The sequence below is a fragment of the Ascidia mentula genome, chromosome 6, assembly GCF_947561715.1.
Source record: "Ascidia mentula chromosome 6, kaAscMent1.1, whole genome shotgun sequence".
In the NCBI taxonomy this organism is placed as follows: Eukaryota; Metazoa; Chordata; class Ascidiacea; order Phlebobranchia; family Ascidiidae; genus Ascidia; species Ascidia mentula.
The window spans coordinates 20,246,716-20,268,092 of record NC_138571.1 but is presented as its reverse complement, the minus strand read 5'-3'; the positions used below and the strand labels follow the sequence as shown (position 1 = coordinate 20,268,092).

Here is a 21,377-nt window from a genome sequence, read left to right as displayed (position 1 = left end):
GTGGTTCTTACCCGTGGGAAATTTTAGGGTTGTAGGTGGATAATTAGTCGGCACCGAAATACACAAAAGTAGTCGGAAAAGAAATATAATGATCTGTATTCACTGTGTGTTATACACTTACCTCTTTGTAATCGCCGAACGTTTAACCGAAGCACACGTCCCCTGCCAGTGACGTAGGTTCAGAAATATTAAAAAACTCTGTCACAAACAACACAGTTAAATGCGGGTTACAGAATAGTCTCGGCAAAAACTCATCTAACTTTTGCTTCTCCTATAAGATATTCCAAATACATCTTGCAATGTCAGCATCGTATGCTTGATTGACATCTTATTTAAATGGAACAGGTTTCAGGTTGCTTAAAAATGGACCTCCAGTCGTTTGTGAACTTAAAGTTGAAAAATATCTGGGTTTCCTTCTCAAAACTTCCAATCCCACTCTGTGTTTATTGCTTAGTTGACAAATAATTATCCCACACAACACAAAACAATGTATGACACATGTCGTTTATTACGTCATAAAGGGTTTTATTTTTAACAATCATTTCCATGAGTAACAAACCAATGTAAGCGGATTGATTTCAAACAACAAATTGTCCGTTGTTATTTAAATTACTTTGCATTAAATTAAACATTATGACATTGTTGTTTTCAGTACTTTCAGCATTGGCGATGAAGGAAGTTCTTACACAATTACTATATCCGGATATTCGGGGAATATATCAGATTCCATGGCATATAATAACGGGACGCGATTTTCAACTCGCAGCAGAGACCATGATACGTGAGTAATAATGATACAACGTGTCTGATTATATTTCTGTTTTACTAACGAAGCAAATCGAGTTGTTTAGAAAAAGATGAAATGCATTTCCTCAAATAATTGATTTTCGTTGACAAAGTTAACCGCCCACCCTAAATCAACAATTGTAAAAATCAATTGCTCTGAAACAGGGGGTTGCGTTAAAGTTTTAGTCAAACACATGTTTTAACTGAGTTTAAATAAGTTGTAACACAGAGTTGTTGACAACCGACTTAATTATAATTGCAGGTCAGGTGATAATTGTGCTGTGTATCATGGAGCTTGGTGGCATCGTGCTTGTTCATCTGCCTACCTCAATGGTCAGTGGTCGAGAACTTCTACTGCTTACAACACTATGAGTTGGTATTATTGGAAAAACTCATATGGCGGAATTATGAGTTCTAAGATGAAAGTGAAATGCGAGTAAATGTTGGGGAGGTTTAAAGTGACGAAAATTAACATTGCGTCGTTAGTAACCATGGCAACGTTGTGTTAATTTACAATTATTGACAGACATTGTAAATACTTTCACCAGTTTTGATAAAGGCTTTAAATCGTAAATAACAGGAAAGCAATTCTACCGAACCGAATTTATTCCACAAATCCTTACAGTTTTTGTGTTAAAAGCGAACTTCACCTTTCTGCATGTTTGTTATTATCATGGTATTTGTAGGGCGTTACTTAAAACGTCTACACAAATAATAACACTGACGTATATCTGACTCCTGATAAAAAGGCTGCTATCAAACCCAAAGTCAATCGATCAGTTTAATACATAATAAACAAGCGCACGAGGATTAACAATAACACGTTACAAACCACGCGTACAAAAAGTCTCTGTCCTATATGTCCTTTGTCCTCTGTCCCTTCGTATCTTTTTTACGCAAAAGACATGTGGCCTATATAGAAAATGCATACCGGGTTATTTGAGTTCGGATTACCACGTGACACATTTGAAAAGGCGGCTTGTTGCTGGAAGTGTCAACGAACGAATAGCACGTTCGCCGTAAATGAGTTAAACTTGGTTTACAGGGTGATTATTATCCGACGTTAATAAAAAACGGTTGATGCCAGAAAAACACAACATAATAATTGCAAATATGACGTCGACACTACTTATTGTTACATTTTGTGTGTTTCGGATGCCACTTCTTCCATAGAATTATGTCAACGTGTCAATTAGATATTGACAACATATTCCGTTTTATCATTCCTTGTATATCATGTCGTTGTTGTAATATCGCATGCAACCGTTTCCATGCTTTATGTTGATAATCCATGTAAATATAAACATTGATCCATCAGATTTGACAGTTGATTTCTGATACGAGGATGTCGGTAAATTTGATTCAGTTCAGTTTGGCTTTCTCTGATAAACCCCAAAAATGCATTCACGCCAATTCACCGCAAATATTTACAGAAATGCGCGGATATCGCGTCGCCATTTCACCGACTTATGGGAAAGGTTTAATGTGAGGGTAAATTGTGTAACAAGGTTTCTTGTCAACATCCAGGTCCTCATTGCAGCCCAAATGATGACGTCACGGCCGTGGGCTTTCGAGTGGCGTCTGTCACGTGTTTTATTTGTGTTGTTGTTTTTGTCTGTTCAGTTACCTGCCTACCTCTGCGCACACCTTGCTGCAACTCATTCTTACTTGTCACTGATGATGAACACAGTGGTGTTGGAAACGTTTGCTTCGGCATGAGTAGCATACTAGCTTTGGCTTTCCTTTACAAATCATTTTCTTGTCACCTCCCAAGGTTAGACCTTATACACTCTTGTGTAATAACCAAACTTAACACAGCAGTTTGTGGAGGACACAGACGCGTCTGATGCGTCTGCCGGTTGCATTCCATGGCAGAATGTAGATGGCATGGAGAGAGTGAAGTTTTGTAGAATTGATTCCTAAACCCGAAATAAATTACTCGATAAATAGAATTTCCAGCCACCAAACACCAAGGGTCATGATGTCAGTTTCAGGCCATGTTAAAAACCAGAATTTTCCGACAAGATCTCAAAATACGAATTTCTTTTCGATCCCAATTCAGGGTTTGTTTCTTTTTCAAAACCGAGCGACAGTGAAACAATATCAGTAATTGGAACGTAACAATAAGCAATTGTGACATCACAGGCCTCAACTGGCTTGCCGCAGACATACAAGGAACTGTGTTTATAAAACAACCAAATCGAAGAAGCAATAAATTGATGCAAATGTACAATAAATAATATTAGACAGATAACAATGTTAAAAGATAGGCAGTCTAAGGATAAAACAGTTAACAACAATCAGTACGAAAGCGGTTGGAATATTTCATGTTACGTGGTGACGTCGTCGTATTGATGCCGTTATTTAGATGTTAAAATTAAGCAGAAACACATGTTTTGGGTGTGGGTCATGATTAGGGCGAAATAATTGTGAAATAATATTGAAATTACAAATCACAAGTTGAAATGCCATGAGTGGGACTGACAACTTTATCGCTGGTTGTGATTTCTATGGTCATGGAATTTGGTTTCCCGAAAACAAAATAGACAGAAAAGATCACCAAGTGCTTCAGGACAAGAAAGAATATGACTTGCGAAAAAAACATGTGAAAGTGGCAAAACAAATGAAAATCGTAACTGCAAGGTTTAAACACTGGAGCGGAGTATTGAGAGTGGGTGTAAGCGTGTATGCCGAAACTATAAGATACATGATCCTGTAAATAAACCTTACTGGACGTGAAAGACTTGGAACATCTCGCGAGCCCGTTCGGGTACAACGACACCATGGTTAACTCTGTGAATCCTCCCAACCGACGAAAGTTTTTGCTGAGTAATGTCACAAAAACATGCATCGGCGAAGGTAATATTGTGTGGTAATGTGGAAGCCATTGATATAGATCGCTGTGGTCCATATGGTGACCCTGTGATCTTAACATTCAAGTTTGTGGCTAGAACGACAAATACTAAAGTTTCGTTAAAATCTGAACGCAATAAAAGTGCTCGGTGTCAACTTTCAATGCTTTCGGCGGAAGAGGGCGGTGACGTAAGCTCGCATGAGTTTCACAATCTCGTTAACTTGTTCTGCGGTGAAGGAAATGTCCCCTCTTGACTCGGTCTGAAGTCTGAAAACATTCGCAGATCCCGCTCCGAAAGACTGGATCCTGAGAGGAAGACACAATAACATGTTCAACTCAAGGAATGTAGCTGCAAAATCTTGTTTAATTGTTTGGAACAGTGGTTCTGAGACTTTTCAAACGTCAGAGCCGAATTCGAAACCGGCCGCAGCAAACCCGAGACTCTATTTGAAAACTTTTTTTGTAAGTGGGCATTTGACCGAATCAAACATTTGGGCCGTAGTTCACCAACAATTTTGTTTTCTGACTCCAAATAAACTGCAGGGAAATATGGACTCCACGTTACCCCACTACTATGGTTATGTAAGTTTATGTTTCGTAAAATAAACTGCATTATATTCATAAGACCGATAAGCAGGAACGTTGAGAGCCAATAACTCCAACAAGTTTCGTGTCTTCCCGCGTTGAAAACGAACCATTGTGTTCGATAAAACTTACTCGCCGTGCAATCAGCGTGTCTGGCAATGCGACTCACGCCTGTGGATGTACTGCGCACCTCAGTCGCTAATAATTGCGTTCCTGGCGTTGTTTGCGTGTTGGCTTTGCCTATAAAACCTGCGCACCGTTTTGTATCAATACACTTGAACTGTTTGTGACTGAAGAATACAACAGTTATTTGGCGACGAGGATGGGATTTCTGGTCATGGAGAAGCTTGTGGAGATGATGCAACGTCAACTTAAAGCCCAAGAGTGTCAACGTGAAGTTCAAGAACGTCAACTTGAAGAACAAGAACGTCGACACCAAGAACAAATGGAGGCGATGATAGCAATTCTGGGGAAGCCTCGCTCGAGTGAAGGATCGACGGAAGGAACGGCATCAACGGTAACTCACCTAAATACGCCAAATTTTTTGCCTTTTGATTCGACCTCAGAGCTGTGGGTTGACTACTGGTCCCGGTTTTGCACGTTTGCCAAAGCTCATTTGGTACCTGACGATCGACTGGCCAAGGTATTTTTGACGAATCAATCTTCATCGGTGTACAAGATGCTTTTCAATTTGGCTGCACAGGAATCGCCACCAAGAGACATCAATGAGCTCACGTTAGAAGAAATCGTCCAACATATGAAGTTTCAGTTTGACCCCAAACGTTTCATAGTCCGCGAAAGGTTCAAGTTTTGGACCGACATGAAGCGCAAGCCGGGTGAAACCATTCAAGAGCTCGCTGTTCGCATTCGACAAAGCGTAGCAACTTGCGACTTTGCATCCATCACAGATCCCTTGGATGAAGCTTTACGCACTCGTTTTATCTGTTCAATTGAAAACGAAGCGGTTTTAAAAGCTCTGTTTAGGACAAAGGATGACGAATTGAGTTTTGCTCGTGCGATTGACATTGCGGTTGAAACCGAAGATGCTGCCAAAGTGGCTAAAGAAACTGTTTACGGGATGCAGCCATCAACTTCGGTGTTCAAGGTACGTGCTACAGCTAAGCCGTGGGAGAAACGTAAAGTGGATTCGAGGACGGTGCAATTACCTGAAGGGAGGAAATGTTATCGATGAAGAAACATGGAAGAAGATTGGTTCTCCAAAGCTGCTCAAAGCAACGTCCCAGTATCAGTCTGCAAGCAGGCACAACTTGCCGGTGATGGGCACATTTCCGTCTGCTACCAGTTATGCAGATTCCGGAAAGGTAGCTTACCTTCATTTCAACGTCTGCGACATTCCACGTTTGAATTTGGTGGGGCGGAACGGAATACAGAAAATGGGTATTTCGTTGGACAAAGTTCTGTACGGCAAGTCAAGCTTACAAGCTCGAGAGGTACTACAAGCCGTAACCGCCCAAGAACCGCAAGATATATCACTATATGAAGAGTGTGTCAAGTTGTGCTGTGAATTTGCAGAACTGTTTAAGCCCAATTTAGGCTGTCTTCAAGATTATGAACTGGAGGTACAATTTAAGGACGACGCAAAACCAGTTTTCTGCAAACCGCGTTCAGTTCCGTTCGCTATGCAGAGTGATTTGTCCCAGGTTTTAGATTCCGGGATAAGCAAAGGAATTTGGACTCCAGTGAAGTTCAACGACTGGGGTACGCCAATAGTTCTGGTCCGGAAATCAATCACTTCTTCGCAAAAGCCTGCTTTAAGAATTTGTGGTGATTATTCCGTGACTGTCAATTCACAATTGGAAGTTCATCGTCACCCATTGCCATTACCAGAAGATTTAATGCGAAAGATAGGTGGTGGTTATGGCTTCACGAAGATCGATCAAATCAAGTTGGGACCAGAAAGTCGGAAGAAGCTTGCTCTGAGCACACATCGCGGAGTTTTATTACAGAACGTATTGCCTTTTGGTATCAGTTCTGCGCCAGCTTATTTTCAAGAAATTATGGATGATATCACTAAAGACCTACCGGGTGTTGCAGTATATCTAGATGATATATTGGTCAGTGGTTCGTCTGCCAAGGACCACCTTCACAATCTCAAACGTTTGTTGCAACGGCTCCAAGACAAAGGCTTACGTTGCAGGAAGGAAAAATGCAAATTTGCTCAACAGCAGGTTGAGTACCTTGGCCATGTTCTCTCCAACAAGGGCATCACGAAGGGTTCCAAAGTCGACGCTGTACAACGTATGCCTGCTCCGCACGATGTACCGACGCTGCGGTCTTTCCTTGGATCTGTACAATTTTATGCAAAATTTTTGCCCGCAGAATTTTCAACTGTAGCAGAACCACTCTACCGTCTCACAAAGAAAGGCATTCCTTGGAAATGGAGTCAAAAAGAAGAACGTTCTTTCAATCAACTGAAGGACTTACTATCCAGAGACCAAGTGTTGGTTCATTTCAATCCATCCATTCCTGTGGGTATTGCCTGTGACGCATCAAGTGTTGGAATTGGTGCTACGTTGTTTCACCGTTTTCCCGACGGCAGTGAGCGACCAATTGCCAATGTTTCTAAAACTTTGACACAAAGCCAGAGGAATTACAGTCAAATTCAAAAGGAGGCTTTGTCAATCGTTTACGCTCTAAAGAAGTTCTTTCAATATTTGTTTGGAAGAAGATTCATCCTGATAACGGATCATAAACCACTGATGTCTTTATTTGGTCCGCAAAAGCCTACACCAGCTTTGGCAGCCAACAGGTTGGCTCGATGGGCACTTTTCTTGAACCAATTTCAGTACACCATCGAGTACAGAAAAACCAACGAACACAATAATGCTGATGTTTTAAGCCGACTTCCACAAGGCGATGATACAACTTTCGACGGAGAGGAAAGTGCCGATGACGTAGACATCGTTTGTGCCATCGAAACAGTCGGAATGCAAGTGCAAATGGACTCCTCAGCACTACGAAAAGAATCTTCAAAAGACCCAATATTGAGCAAGGTGATTCAATACACGCACGAAGGTTGGCCAAGACAATCTTCCGATGAACCGACGGAAGAATTCCGGAAAGTGAGTAATTTCCTCACTACGTCATATGGAGTTCTTATGTATGGCTCCAGAATCGTCATTCCAGCAAAACTAGGTGACAAAGTTTTGCAGCTACTGCATTTGGGCCATTTCGGCATGCAGCGCATGAAGCAACTGGCCAGGACAGTGGTGTACTGGCCAAACATAGATCGAGACATTGTGGACATGTGTCGAAAGTGTGGCACATGTGATGAGCACAGAAACGTAATGCCGAAGGCTAACGTACATCCGTGGATACTACCCGAGAAGCCGTGGAGTCGAATTCATGTCGACCATGCCATAAATTTTATGGGTTACAACTGGTTGGTTGTAATTGATGCTTATACGAAGTATCCATGCATTCACCGTACTCAAGCAATCACCGCTAAAGCAACAATGGATCTTCTCGACCAAGATTTCGCGCATTTCGGATATCCACACTCAATAGTGTCCGACAATGCCCCATCGTTTACATCGGAGGAGTTCCGAAACTACTGCAAAGAAAGGGGGATTGTTCACCTTACAGGCGCACCTTATCATCCTGCGACCAATGGGGCAGCGGAGGGCTTGGTGCAAACTTTCAAGAAGGCATTACGAAAGTCTTCTGAGCCGCCCATGAACGCATTGAGAACTTTTCTCATGCAATACCGCCGTATACCAAACAGTAGCGGATACTCCCCAAGTGAACTTTTAAACGGAAGGCAAATACGAACAAAGATTGACACCATGATGCCTTCTCCAGTACATGATGTCCAGAAAAAGCAGTTGCAAGGAGTTAAACACGGTGTTTCCACTACACGCGTTAACAGGACATACAACGTCGGTGATCCTTGCTATGCACTGTATTACGGACCACGGCATGACAAAGACCCACGATGGGTTCCCGCACTGGTCATCAAACGTTGCGGAAGTCGAAGTGTTCGGGTTAAAGTTATTCCCCGAGGTCCGATATGGAGACGACATATTGACCAACTTCGACCCAGATATGCATCATCACAAGATGACGAGCCAGGAGATGAACCAGCAGATCACCCAACATCACGCGATGCATCCGATGATGAAGAGTCCGGTCGTGCCGATACGCGCGACACGGTCACCCCTGAGACTATCGTTAGTCCTGACAATACTCATTCACCTGTGGCGCAGGAGTTGTCACACGGGGAGAGTTTACCCCGGCGCTCGAAACGGCGTCCGAAGCCTCCCAAATTTTATGGTTATTAGTGTCATTTTGCGTTGTTTCATAACCCAATATTGGCGGGGAGGTGTTGTGTAATTGTATCATTATGTGTCCCAAAGTTGACCTTACAAAACGGCGTTTAAGACTCGCCGTGCAATCAGCGTGTCTGGCAATGCGACTCACGCCTGTGGATGTACTGCGCACCTCAGTGGCTAATAATTGCGTTCCTGGCGTTGTTTGCGTGTTGGCTTTGCCTATAAAACCTGCGCACCGTTTTGTATCAATACACTTGAACTGTTTGTGACTGAAGAATACAACACTTACTTTTCATATGAGAAATGATCTAGGGACTGTGAGTGACTTCGTTTGAACACAGTTGCTCCCTGCGCCGATATCGCCAGAGTGAGAAGGGTTTGACCGAACTGCGCGTCGTGATTTTCAACTTTAAACAAGTAGGATCCGTATCCGGGCCACCGACGTGCAAGGTTAACATATTCAGCCTGAAACAAATTGTTGAGATAAAATGAATTAGACGGAATGAAAAGAACGCGAAATATGCTGAACATAAAATTATGCGAATAATATTTAAACATCAAGCAGCCAAATACAATGCCAATAAATATCAACCACGGGCAGAGATGCACCGACATCCAATAACACAAAACTCCAGTCTTATTGTTTAGTGAGATTATTGTGATACTGACCACGGCGTCTTCTTGCGGCATTCCTCTCAATCTCCTCCATCTATCCAGGACGTTGGATTTGACATCCTGTAGTTCCTCCAGGAAGAGAGTCCTCTTCATCTCACCGCTCTCACCTTCCTTCTTCACCTTCTTCATCCCTCTCTTCCGGAACGTGTTGAAAAGACTCGACCCCTGAAAGAATTAAAATCTGACGAAACTCTTCGTTGCCAAAAACGATTTGTTAAATTTTAACGTTTCGGCCTCTATTCGCTTCGTCCACAAATTAAAATCCTTTGTTATTTTACTAACTATCAATATACGAGCTGATTTAAAGAATGACGATTAGTTGTGGAATACGATTCATGCGCGGTTGGTGCCAACGTCCAAATATAACTTAATTTTGTTTTGAACAAAAACGACTTGAACGCGTGTGAACAATAAATATGCGGAATAAAATGGCACAGGCATCGATAAAACCACAAAGTTTATCGAGTCAGGCCCCCATGGGAACGGATAACTAGCATGGGATGAAAGGATGTGTTCGAAGAGGGGGAGATCTACGTGGCGAGTTTGAAATTTTACGTAATTTATGAGAACGTCTTAATTATCGAAAAAATCAAATTGAGACCGAATAAAAACCTTTACTCACAGAACGTTTCTTGGCTGGCATTGAGTTTGCATTTAATTCATTCGAGAAAGAATCGGTTCGTTTGAAGTAGAAGTCTTCGTTTTCGTTTGTGATCTCGTAAGCGGCCATCAACTTGTTGATTGGATAATATTTGCCAATGTCAGCACTGGAAAATGAAATCCATGTTTTATATTCGCAAAAGAAGTCTTGAAAATCCATTGGCAGTTTTATATTTTTATGCTTTTTGTTGGTTAAACGGAACGAAGCAATGAAGATAAAGTTTCGGCTCCACTTAAATAAACTTACTCAATATTGATTTGATGGTAATTTCCTTCAGCGAATTGCAACCTTAAAGCTGCGATATCTTTCAATACGTCATCAGATAGAGGGTAAAGTCCCTGTATCACTTGTTCGTGGACCTGCAACATTAGGGAAGTTCTGAGTTAATGTTTTTAAGAAAGCTAGAGGTTGTATGAAATTTATTTCCTGCATTGGAAACTCCTGCGTTTAGAAAATACAAAATACAAAAATGAGTAAAATATTCATTTTAAGTCAAGCACTTAAGGTCAGTGTTTCCCGAAATTTTTTCGCCAAAGTTATTTGAGTTGAGAAGGAACCCAGACGATTTAAGGTGTCCAGTAGCTCATGTAAGGAATTCTACGGCTCCGTGAAATCCGCGTTGGATGCTAGGTTACCATGACGACAGAATCAACCGAGGCAAGTTTTCAATCAAAAAAACTAAAATCACTGAATGGAAACAGAGAAACTCCCGACTCACGTCTTCGTAAACGAAGTGATATTCGATTGAGTCTTCCCGTGCATCAATCGGATCGAACACACAGTAAAGTTTGAAGTAGAATACCCATTCCGAATCCTTACCGCCACTATCCGGATTCGTTTGTGATTCCGAGTTTGTTCTGTTTGAATTCGAATGTTTCGCGTTACATGAGAAAGGGTTAAATTACATGTTGCGAAATGTACTTTGTACGATAATATTTTTATTTTCTTCTTTGAGCTGTGTGACCAATTGCTAGCAACGAATTTGTAACTAGAATTCTCAAATCAAGTAAAAAAGTTCCAACGGCAACTTACTGTTCGAACTTTGCAACGATATCAGCGAGGAAAGTGTTTGGTTCAATCGCTCTGTCAACATCGCCCTTGTGTTCGAATAATGCGAACGTGTTCTTATTCCCTTCCACGTTCATTCCATGCTGGAGTTTCTGGACAACCTGAACACCAAAGTTGGACGTAAACTGTCTAAAGTAACTCCTCTAATTTAAAGTAAAAATATTTTGTAACTAAAACAACGATACGCTTCTGAACACATAAAAATGCAGAACATAATTTAATAACAAATATTGAAAAAGAAGCATGTTTGCCACCAACCAACAAAACCAGATCATCAGAAGAAAATACAATTCAAAATTATACAAGAAATACTTCCGAGTATTCGACATTACAATTTGCAGCAATGCTCTACTTGCCTTTCCAGCAGTGGTGAAAGAGTTAATGTAGATTTCGCATGTTGCGCCACCATAGCAGTTAATCACAGTGACCAGGTCCCTCATCTCCAGCACAGCACAAATCTCAGCAATGGAAGGAACCATCTCACGTCGACGTGACGTCTGCTGACTCAGCGCATTTTCACCGAACTCAGCATAAGCTCCACCAAGAGTACCAGGAAATCGCTCTTGTACCCTGATAACGGATGTTAATAAACAAACGGTGAAAAGGATCCCTGAATAATCATTACTGTACAGATTCCCAGGCATCTTATGGCACATTTGTGTGCAGTCAACAGCGCGAGGTAAGATAACCCGATCCGCTGTAATGCAAAACTACTGCTTAGTAGCAAGTGCTTCCCAAAGTGGCGCACGCCCCACCAGTTTGGCCCGGCAAAATCGTCGGTGGACGTGAAGGTTTAAGATATTTCTTGGTTTATCTATCATTAAACGAGCATTTTGTTTCAACTTTACTGGGAATACAAAGCATTGAGGCAAGCAATAAATTCTGGTTTACCAACAAAAGTGGGGTTAGAGATGTTTTAGAATTAGCGCTCAGACCAGATATTCCCAAAATTTTCGTCTGCGAAACCTTAAAAGATTGTTTAACTTAACCAAGAACCCCCAAAATTTAGTAAACCTTTTGTGTTAAGGGTTCCGCGAACTCTACATTGGATAACCAAGTTATTTACACACTTTGGTGACGTCATACCTCTTTAGATGCAGCTTCAGGTAAGACAGCACGGGACGTGATGGGCGGTACGCGCAACACATACAAGCTATGAGATGCCAGTAATGCGGACATGACGTCACATGAAGCTGGTCACACATTTGCTCGTCTGTGGTGAGTTGGAGGGTGTAGATGGCGGTTTGTTTGATTAATTGGAGATAAAGCTCGTCCTGGAATAGCTTGGAGCCGTGGCACACTCGCATGATCGCCTGAAACGAACAGATAGATGGTTTGTTGGCTGGACGGTGTCGCAATGCTTTTTGATTGTCTGTTTTGAATGCTGATTGACGTCAAGTAAAACTTTGATATAAATTGTGATCTGTGAACATCATTCCCCACTCATTGCAAAGAAAGATCCACAATTACCTGACAAACGTCATAACATGTGCAAATATATAGGGGAGGAAACTCAATTACAGGCGGGAATTCGAGAAATATCAAAAAGCAAAATTTAAAAACAATTTTTACCTGGAGTGATTTCGCTTCCTCCTCAATGTTCTGGAAAGTCCGTTCTTCTATTTGAAGGAGGACGTTAAAAATCCTCACAGCCTCGTCCCTCAACGTGTAGTGGTCGTCACAAGAGGGCACCTGTGAGCGAACAACGGTTGATTATGATTTCTATGCCTTTTTTTTCTAAGTAGCGAAACTATTAATTTTTTATTTTTTTTGGAATAATCAACTTGGTTCGTTAGCAACACAACAATATGAGCAATGTTACGTCACAGATAGTTCGGGTAAGATGATGTTGACGTCATCGTGGTTTTATGACAACCACATGGATACTTGCAGCACTATTAAGTTTGCGTTAGCATTGGATTCTGGGACGGATAGTTGTAATAATTGCAGGGTCACCTGTTCGTATGGAAGGGATAGCAAAGGGGATCTTAAAGGCTCGCTTGATTGCCTGAAGATTGGGTTCCTCTTATAGATTAAGTCGATCTCCTTTTCATTGTCATCGGAACGCTGTTGCAACATACACAAATTTTAGTCATATTTTCATACACTATGGGCAACATGCTAAATATAAGTGAAAGAATGAAATGCTTTGGGCAGAGTCGTTTTGTTAACAACATTGTAATAATATTTCCTGATGTGTTTTTTAAGCAGGTAATTTCAATGCAAGAAGCTTTTCGCCTGGCTACTTAAGTGGCAAGATATCACCAGACACATTACCGACATATTAGATCGAAGCAGTTGCCCTGTAAGCAGATTACTCCAAGCAACAAGCTCAGTTTCAATTCTACACTTCTGTACCTTGATCTTGTCCATTAGGATCTTTGTTTTGGTGATAATCAGAGGTTGTCCATCTATCATAGCCTGGATCTCACTGCTCCAGATGTTCGCGTCTTCCTCTACCTCCGTGCTGAGTCGGAGGGTGTGCTTCCTCCTGTACACAACAATCTCCCACAAACCTGTCTGCGTCTGTAGTGAAATAGAGGTGGCGTAACTTCTGGTATAGAAAGTGTGGATCGAAACTACAGCTGCTGGTCAATGTTCAGTAATATTACACAAAAAATCACATGCTTAATGGAATCAACGTATATTTCCTTTGTATTATACCAGACTGATCATGTTTAAACAAGTGCTTTTCGTGTAGGCAACATACATATTATTAAATTTTATTACATTCGTTTTATGATTTTAAGTTTTACATGTTTTGCATGGTAAGACGGAATCGTCCAACTATACAGGATCTCACAGCGAGGTTCGATTAACAAGTGTTCATCTCTAGTAAACACACGAAAGCCCACTTTTACTCCTACATACACCAGGGACTTACAAAGACGTTCTCGTCCGGTGAGGTGACAACACAGAGACTGTTGAGTCCCATCGACCCGATCTTCTGGGCATCGCGGTTGCTGTTCTTGAAATATTCGATCGCGTTTGGTTTCACAACGAACCCCTGAATAATGGCGGGAAAACAAGAAACACACATGTTGTGTAGTAGATTTGTATAAAATACAGTCATTGTTTACATTAAATAACAAAAAAATGTAAATACAATACTTTGCTTTATAGAGATGGAAGTTCAATGCTGTTTCAAATCAGCAGTTGAGTTATGGCTCTGATCTTACTTACATCATTTTCACTAAGTAGTATTGTCCCATTGTTTGTCCAAATATACTTAAAGGCTTGTCTTTTTTTGTGCTGCAAGCAAGTGTTGAATAATTTTCGGTTTTGTCTTGTCAAACTTTCTGTCATGAAAATATTTTGCAGGTTGAAAGTTGTTTCTTTGGAGTTAGGGAAATGCAGATTTGATTTGTTAAAAATATTTAATTCTTGATTTTCCTTGAGATAAACTTTCAGTTATCGGTGGGGATTATTTTGATGAGCTGCTTGTTGTTCTCACAGGTATTCTGTGTGAGATGCCAGATCAGTTTTTTGAATCAATACTCCCATGTGTTTGGCAATTGCAATTTGGTCGGTGCATTCTTCTTTAGTTTATGTTACTCAAAATATTTGTTTTTAAAAAAAACAGAAAACAACAACAATTGAACTGAAAGAAAAAGTATTAAAATTGCGAACATACATATTTCAATGCATTCTCTCCTGCTATATTGTTCAAGGATATTTACTTCACTTTTGCTTCTTCAACATCTGTTTGCAATTTTAATACTTTTTCTTTCAGTTCAACTGTTGTTGTTTTCTGTTTCTTTTACAAACAAATATTTTTAGCCAAAATTTTCCTATTCCAACCTTATTGAAATAGACCTGGGGACACTGTGGATGGTTTTGTCTTGTAGGGGTCTCATAAGTGCAGTTGGTGACTGTGGCCCTGGACTAGCTCGCAAACTAGCCAGGAACAGATATTTCCAACGTAAGTCAGTTGGGTACCCATAACTGGGCATCAAACAATAGAGACGAACCACTGTGGAGCGCATTATGCCCAAACAACTGCTTAGTATCCAACAGTATCAAATCATTTGGTTTGTTATGGCTCATATGCATTTTTCTTTACAATCAATTTTGCTTTTAACAAATTTGTACACAGTTTTTACTTCATGTATGGAGTTTAGGTCAGCATAACTCAACGTGATAATAAACAGTTCAAATTAAAAACCTGCATTTTGCGGCTGTTCAGCAATTCATGATATCACGTTTATAAACAGCGCCGGTTCTCATGTTTAGAAATGTTCACAACAGATTTTTGTGCTGGAACCTGTATGAGACAAACAATAAAAGTTAAACAGAAACTTTATTAAAAGAACAAAATGTTACATAAAAGATTTAATGTAGCAGTTCAAATCTGGAGCTAAACAAGAATTTAACTCGACCACAAAAAGTGGAAAAACTCACTAAAGTCCGACGAAATGGTGGCAATACCGATGTCCATGTGAGTATTGTGGATGTCAACTGATTGAACTTAGTTTACATGAAAACATTTTGTTGCCACTTTTACAAACAACCTCATCCACATCAATTGTAAAAAGTTCAGGGTTCTCCAATTCTATTCTGTTCCAATTTGATGACAGTTTTGAAATTAATTTGGATTCTTCTGTGAATTGGTTGAGATGCCAAGCAACACTCATGTGATAGGATGGGTTTGTGTAGTAAGGCTTGCAATGAAAATCCATGAATGCATTATCCACGATCTGAACGACTTTATTCAGTTGTTGAACTGCAGGTTGTGCTGAAATCTGGAATTGTTTGGAAACAATAACAAACAATCTGATACCAAATCAAGACAAGAAATGCTGTCAAAAAGTTTCACCCTTACTGTAGGATACAGATCCTTAATTGCCGTGTACTTTTTTATATGCGTGCAATTCTCAACCTTTTATTCCAATTTGCAGTTTCACAGCAAACAGATAAATAAAACTAGAATAAACACGATTTAAAACTAAATGCCTACACGGCTCCACCTTATTCAAATAGAATGCAACTGATCACAGCCAAGAAGGCATTAAAATAACGTACAAATAACTAGATTACAATGGATACACTAACTCAACATTACAAGCACGCGCACAACCCAAACACAAAATAAGTTTCCGCGCATGAGTGCACCCACAGAAATCATACTCAGTTCTGTCCGTTACATTCCGACCCCTAAATAATAACCACATAATTATTTATCAATAAAACGGCAGAACAAACACTAAACAACACCACACACAAGTCATGCTGCCTCCAGGAGACAAATCTTATGTACATCGCGTTTGAATACAGCACGCGCAGTACGAACACACACTCTGCGAACAGATCCTTCCTTGTCGGGGAAGACCTCTTCAATCATTCCTTTTGGCCAATCACCGCGTGGTGTCTGGTTATCAGCAATTAAAACTAAATCTCCAACAGCAAGGTTTCGCGAAGGATGCATCCACTTCTGACGCACCTGGAGCAAAGGCATATATTCGCGCATCCAGCGCTCCCAAAACCGATCAGCCAACATCTGCGCCATGCGCCAGGATCGACGATAACCATCTGCCTTGCAAAAAACTCCAGGAGAGAGGGAAGGATGAAGCGAATTGATCAACAACCCATTTGGTGTGAGAGCCTTCAAATCCTTGGCATCGTCACTAACTGATGTTAGCGGACGATTGTTCAGTATACGTTCTACCTCACTTATTAAGGTCGTTAACGTATCATCGGTCAAAGAAGTGCTCCCAAGCAAAGCGCACAGAATCCGTCGAACTGACCGGATGATTCTCTCCCATATTCCTCCCTGATGACTGGCCGCTGGTGGGTTAAAATGCCAATTCGTCCCAACTTGCAGCAAACTTGAATGGACATGATGTTGATTCCATTGACTGATTCTTTCCCGAAGCCCCTGCTCTGCGCCGACAAAATTTGTTCCATTGTCGCTAAACATATCAGTCGGGACACCACGGCGACAAGTGAAACGACGATATGCGTTAATAAACGCCGAGGTATCCAGTAACGGAGACACTTCCAAATGCACTGCCCTTGTGCATAAACACGTAAAAACACAAACGTAGCGTTTAACTTGACTTCTTCCAAGCTTCACAAAGAGAGGCCCCATATAATCTACACCAGTACTTGAAAACGGAGGTTTTCCAATTGTAACTCGCTCCAGAGGCACCTGCCCCAATATCTGCGTCCCGGGTTTAGCGCTCCTTAATTTGCACAAAAGGCATTTCCGCAAAACACTTCTCACCGCGGAATGTCCTTTAATTATCCAGTACTTGAGTCTTAGAGAAGCAAGAACATGTAGCACCCCACAATGTCCTTCTCTAATGTGGCAGTCCATGACTAGCAATTCGGTGACATGGTGGCGATACGGCATGATAATTTGATGCATACGTTCTTGGTCCAAATTCGCTCGTTGCAGTCGTCCTCCAACATACAGTACATCCTTAACGCGACACGGGTTGAGAGGACACAAATTAGATTTGTAATTGGGTGTAGCAGTATGGTGTAAAGCTTCTGCAAAACTCTCATAGTTCAACAAACATCTTACATCCTCCGGAAATGACTTTCGTTGCACAAGTCGAACAATGCTCAGTGTCGCATTTGTTATCTCGTGGGTTGTAAGTCCCTCAACTTCAAATGTTGGTCTTCTATCCTCTCGGCGAGAGAATTTCCAAATTATCCACCGTTTAAAACGCAGCAACCACGCGACCGCCCTCTGTAGCCTTTTGAAACACGAATAGCGAAGCGGCAAAAGATGCAGCACATCGGGAGACACAATCGTGACATACACACGCCGCTGCCTCTTTATCTCCAAATCGTCCTGGAATAAACCAATTTCCAAATTCGGCCGACTTGCCCAAAATTTCGCCTCCTTCTGCAAGAACTCCGGTCCTTCAAACCACGTCCGTACATTACTGTATTCTTACGGCATTACACCACGCGAAGCAATATCCGCCGGGTTATCCTTGGTACCAACGTGATGCCACTGTGAAGGCTTCGACAACTCATGAATCACAGCAAGACGGTTGGCGACAAATGTCTGAAATCTTGTTGAAGTGTTGTGGATATAGTGCAACACGGTCAACGAATCGGTCCAAAACATCACGTTTTCGATGAAGTAATCCAACTCGCGCACCACCATAGCACCGAGCTTCGCCGTAATAACAGCGGCTACCAACTCAAGCCGCGGAACGGTAACGGGCTTTAAGGGAGTGACTCGGCTTTTGCCGCAAACTAATGAAATACTGACATGACCAACCGAGTCAACAAATCGAAGGTAGCACACTGCACCATATCCTAAATTACTAGCATTGTTTGAAACACTCTTTGCAGCATCTTCACCAACAAGATGGCTGTTATCCGACACGGTCTTTTTCAATGCAAAACTTGCACAGCTGGGAGAACTTGTTGCTCCAAACAGGTGGACCATCATTTGATAATCAACTGGTGGCTTTGTGAAATCACCTGCAGGCCACCAAAGAAACCGCAAAGAGTCACAATCCACAGGCAGGACTGTAACCTGATGAAACATGGCTTTAATATCCGCTATAATTGCCACAGGGTCTTGGCGAAAGCGTAAAAGCACACCAACAAGAGAGTTGGTCAAATCAGGGCCGTGAAACAGATTGTCATTAAGAGGTTGCTGTAAATACAATGCGAAACTTCTTCCCAGTGGCATGATGAGGAATATACCACGTTTTATCAGTACGCTTCAGACATTCATCCGGAATCCGACGAGCAAATCCGTTTTCAATGTAATTGGCAATCTTCTTCTTATATTGCTCACAAAGCTTCTCGTCATTCTGTAAGCGACGCATAAGGTTCTTTAGTCTCCTCTCTGCCATATTTCTATTGTACGGCAGCTTTAGGTTATTAGACTTCCAGGGCAGGCTCATTTGGTAATGTCCATCCTCCAAAGTGGCCGTGCTTTCCATCACAGCAAGAGCCCGCTTGTCCTCCAATGAGTATGTGGGCTTATGACCTCCCTGATCCATGAAGTCTCGTCCAAATATTTCATCAAGTTGACCACACTGATCACAGCTAGTCTGTACAAAATTTACTGATGCTTGAGTCTTTCCCCTGTTGCGTTCTGTACCAAACAGACACCATCCAAGTGGTGTATGTAATGCATCAGGTTCTCCATGACCTCCACGGATAATCTCTGTATATTCATGAACTTCAGGCAGATCAGCTGCCAGCAATAAATCAACCCCACCATCTCGAACCACGGGTAAGTCTAAATGGCTAATATGTGGGTATCTTAAACTGTCTTCGCCAACAGGAATGCTCCCAGCCAAGCTGGGTAATTTCGGAACAACCCTAACATCAGTTAGGTCATAGACTACATCAGCGTGTTGTCCCACACCATGAACAGAAAGAGTCACACAATAACTATCAATCTTATGCGTCCCCGCTATAGTTTCAATAGACAAAGGATTCAACCTGCCACTAAGCCCAAGCTTATCCATTAGACGAGAACAGCACAGGGTCGTATTCGCACCATTATCCAAAAATGCATATGTAAGTACACATTTATCCGATGTCACAGTACGTACCTTGACGGGCACAACTTTCAATCGCACATTAAATGATCGAGCAGTAGACGTTGAAGCAACAACACCGACCCCATTTACCGTATCTGGGTCAATGGCGGCACTTGAGCTTCGCCCCTTACGTGACTGTCCCAATGCATTGTTAATCTTGCTCCAATGTAGCAGTGTATGATGCGACTTGCTACAACCTTTTACTTGGCATGTCTCCTCAGATGGACATGCATCAATGTAGTGTCCAGCCCCAAGGCACTTAAAGCACAGTCTGCAACGACGGGCCAACTGGTATTTCTCCTTGAGGGACCGTCCTATAAATGACTTGCAATCCTTTAAGCTATGTCGTCCACCGCAATCTCAACATTCCACCAACCCTTTACAATGATGTCCATCACACTCCGTGTTCGCTACAACTGTATTAAACACACTTCGAGATTGTTTACCAAACTGGTTCCTAACCTTTGTCTTTTGAGTGTCCCGCACAAGGTATTTCATCATCGGCGACAGAATGTCTTCACACTTAACTTCCAAGAAATTAAGCAAAGTCTGGAACGTTGGAGATATTCCTTTGAGTCTAAGTTTTGAACACTTTGTAATGAACTGTGCAATATAATCCGGTGGCATTCTCTGAGCCACAGCCTCCAAATTCTGTGGCAAGTCCAGCGTGTAGCGACAACTCCATCTTCCAAACAATTTGTAACTTTCGGCTGCCTGCGCACGAAACATTTGCAAACCTCGAAAGTCATTTTCTCGCAGCTGGTTCCTTCCAATCAGTTTGTCCATATATGCACGAACCACTAATTCAATTCGTCCATGACGATGGTGTAGTATTTTCAATGCTTCAGAATAGCCCATATCAGATGGCAAACTTTTGCATTCCACAATGTTAGACCTTGCACGTCCAGTGCAAAACTCACGAAGGTAACTAAGTTTTTCAGAGTTACTAAGGTTCGTTTGATTGATCTGACGATCAAAGTCATTTAGGAATTTGTGATAGTTGTACGGGTCACCATCAAACTTCTCTATGGTCAAGCATGGCAAATTAAAACTTTGTTTGATCATTTCAGCAAAAAACACCATATCTGAAGACGGTCTAGTACCTGATACTGCAGGTCCAAGAGGTTGGTTCATAGGGCTTTGATCAAGAGTCCCATATTCCACGTCAGCGTTTCTTCCTTTGCCTGGAATATTAGTATCGGTTGGAGGCAAAATACCAGTTTCCCTCCGAGACGGCGGCAAATCTTTATGCGCCTTGTCCAATTCTAACAGTGGACCCAACGAGTTTGATGCAACAAGTGGTGATTCGTGATCAGCACGAACATTTATAGATGCAGCATTAACATGTGGTCTTCCTAGTAGAAAAGGTGATGTTGGCGAAACATCATGAACCGAAACTTTTCCGCCACGCCGCTCATCGAAAGCCTTAGTCAAGCACGTCAAACGTTTCATTGGCAACCTTTTTGCTGGTGTACCATCTAACGCAATATCAGACAAAGATTCTGATGAAGAGCAACTTTCACTGACATGTTCAGCAGCCAGTGTGGCCTGTGCCACCTCTTCCCTGGCTTTAGCCATTTGCTTTTTCAATTCAAAGCTCTTTATTTTACCTTCAAGTTCTATACGTTGACGCTCAGATTCCATAGTTAAACGACGTTGTTCATCTTCCAACGTTAAACGACGTTGTTCAGCTTCAACAAGCAGTTTTTCTTCCTCAATGGCAACTTGTTCCTGAGCATACTTTAGTGCCAGTGATTTTTCATCAACAAGTCTACGTGCACGCGAGCTGATGGAACGCAAACTTTTTCCAAAGGAACCACAGTTTGTTATTGAAGCGTTTGATCTCCCTACAGAACCATTTCCCGAGCGTACAACGTCCAGTATTTTAAACAGTTCCTTAGAAACATTGGGCTCCTCGCCTGCTTCATCCATTC

The 21,377-nt window shown here is 41.7% G+C and overlaps 3 protein-coding genes across 3 annotated transcripts in view; 2 read left to right on the top strand and 1 right to left on the bottom strand.

Moving 5' to 3' along the window:
• LOC145907419 (uncharacterized) overlaps nucleotides 1–21,377 on the top strand; it is a 292,577-nt gene that overhangs the window by 265,502 nt on the left and 5,698 nt on the right. The window lies entirely within an intron of this gene.
• LOC145907463 (ficolin-2-like) lies at nucleotides 681–1,635 on the top strand. Its single transcript, XM_082994869.1, has 2 exons — nucleotides 681–781; nucleotides 1,049–1,635. The coding sequence occupies exons 1-2, from the start codon at nucleotides 729–731 to the stop codon at nucleotides 1,224–1,226; spliced, it is 231 nt and encodes a 76-aa protein (XP_082850995.1). The 5' UTR covers nucleotides 681–728; the 3' UTR covers nucleotides 1,227–1,635.
• On the bottom strand, nucleotides 16,146–21,375 carry LOC145906369 (uncharacterized). The gene is made up of 4 exons (XM_082993787.1): nucleotides 19,890–21,375; nucleotides 18,553–19,757; nucleotides 17,827–18,419; nucleotides 16,146–17,622 (listed from the first exon to the last, which is right to left on the bottom strand). Exons 1-4 carry the CDS (start codon nucleotides 21,373–21,375, stop codon nucleotides 16,146–16,148), a joined length of 4,761 nt encoding a protein of 1,586 aa, XP_082849913.1.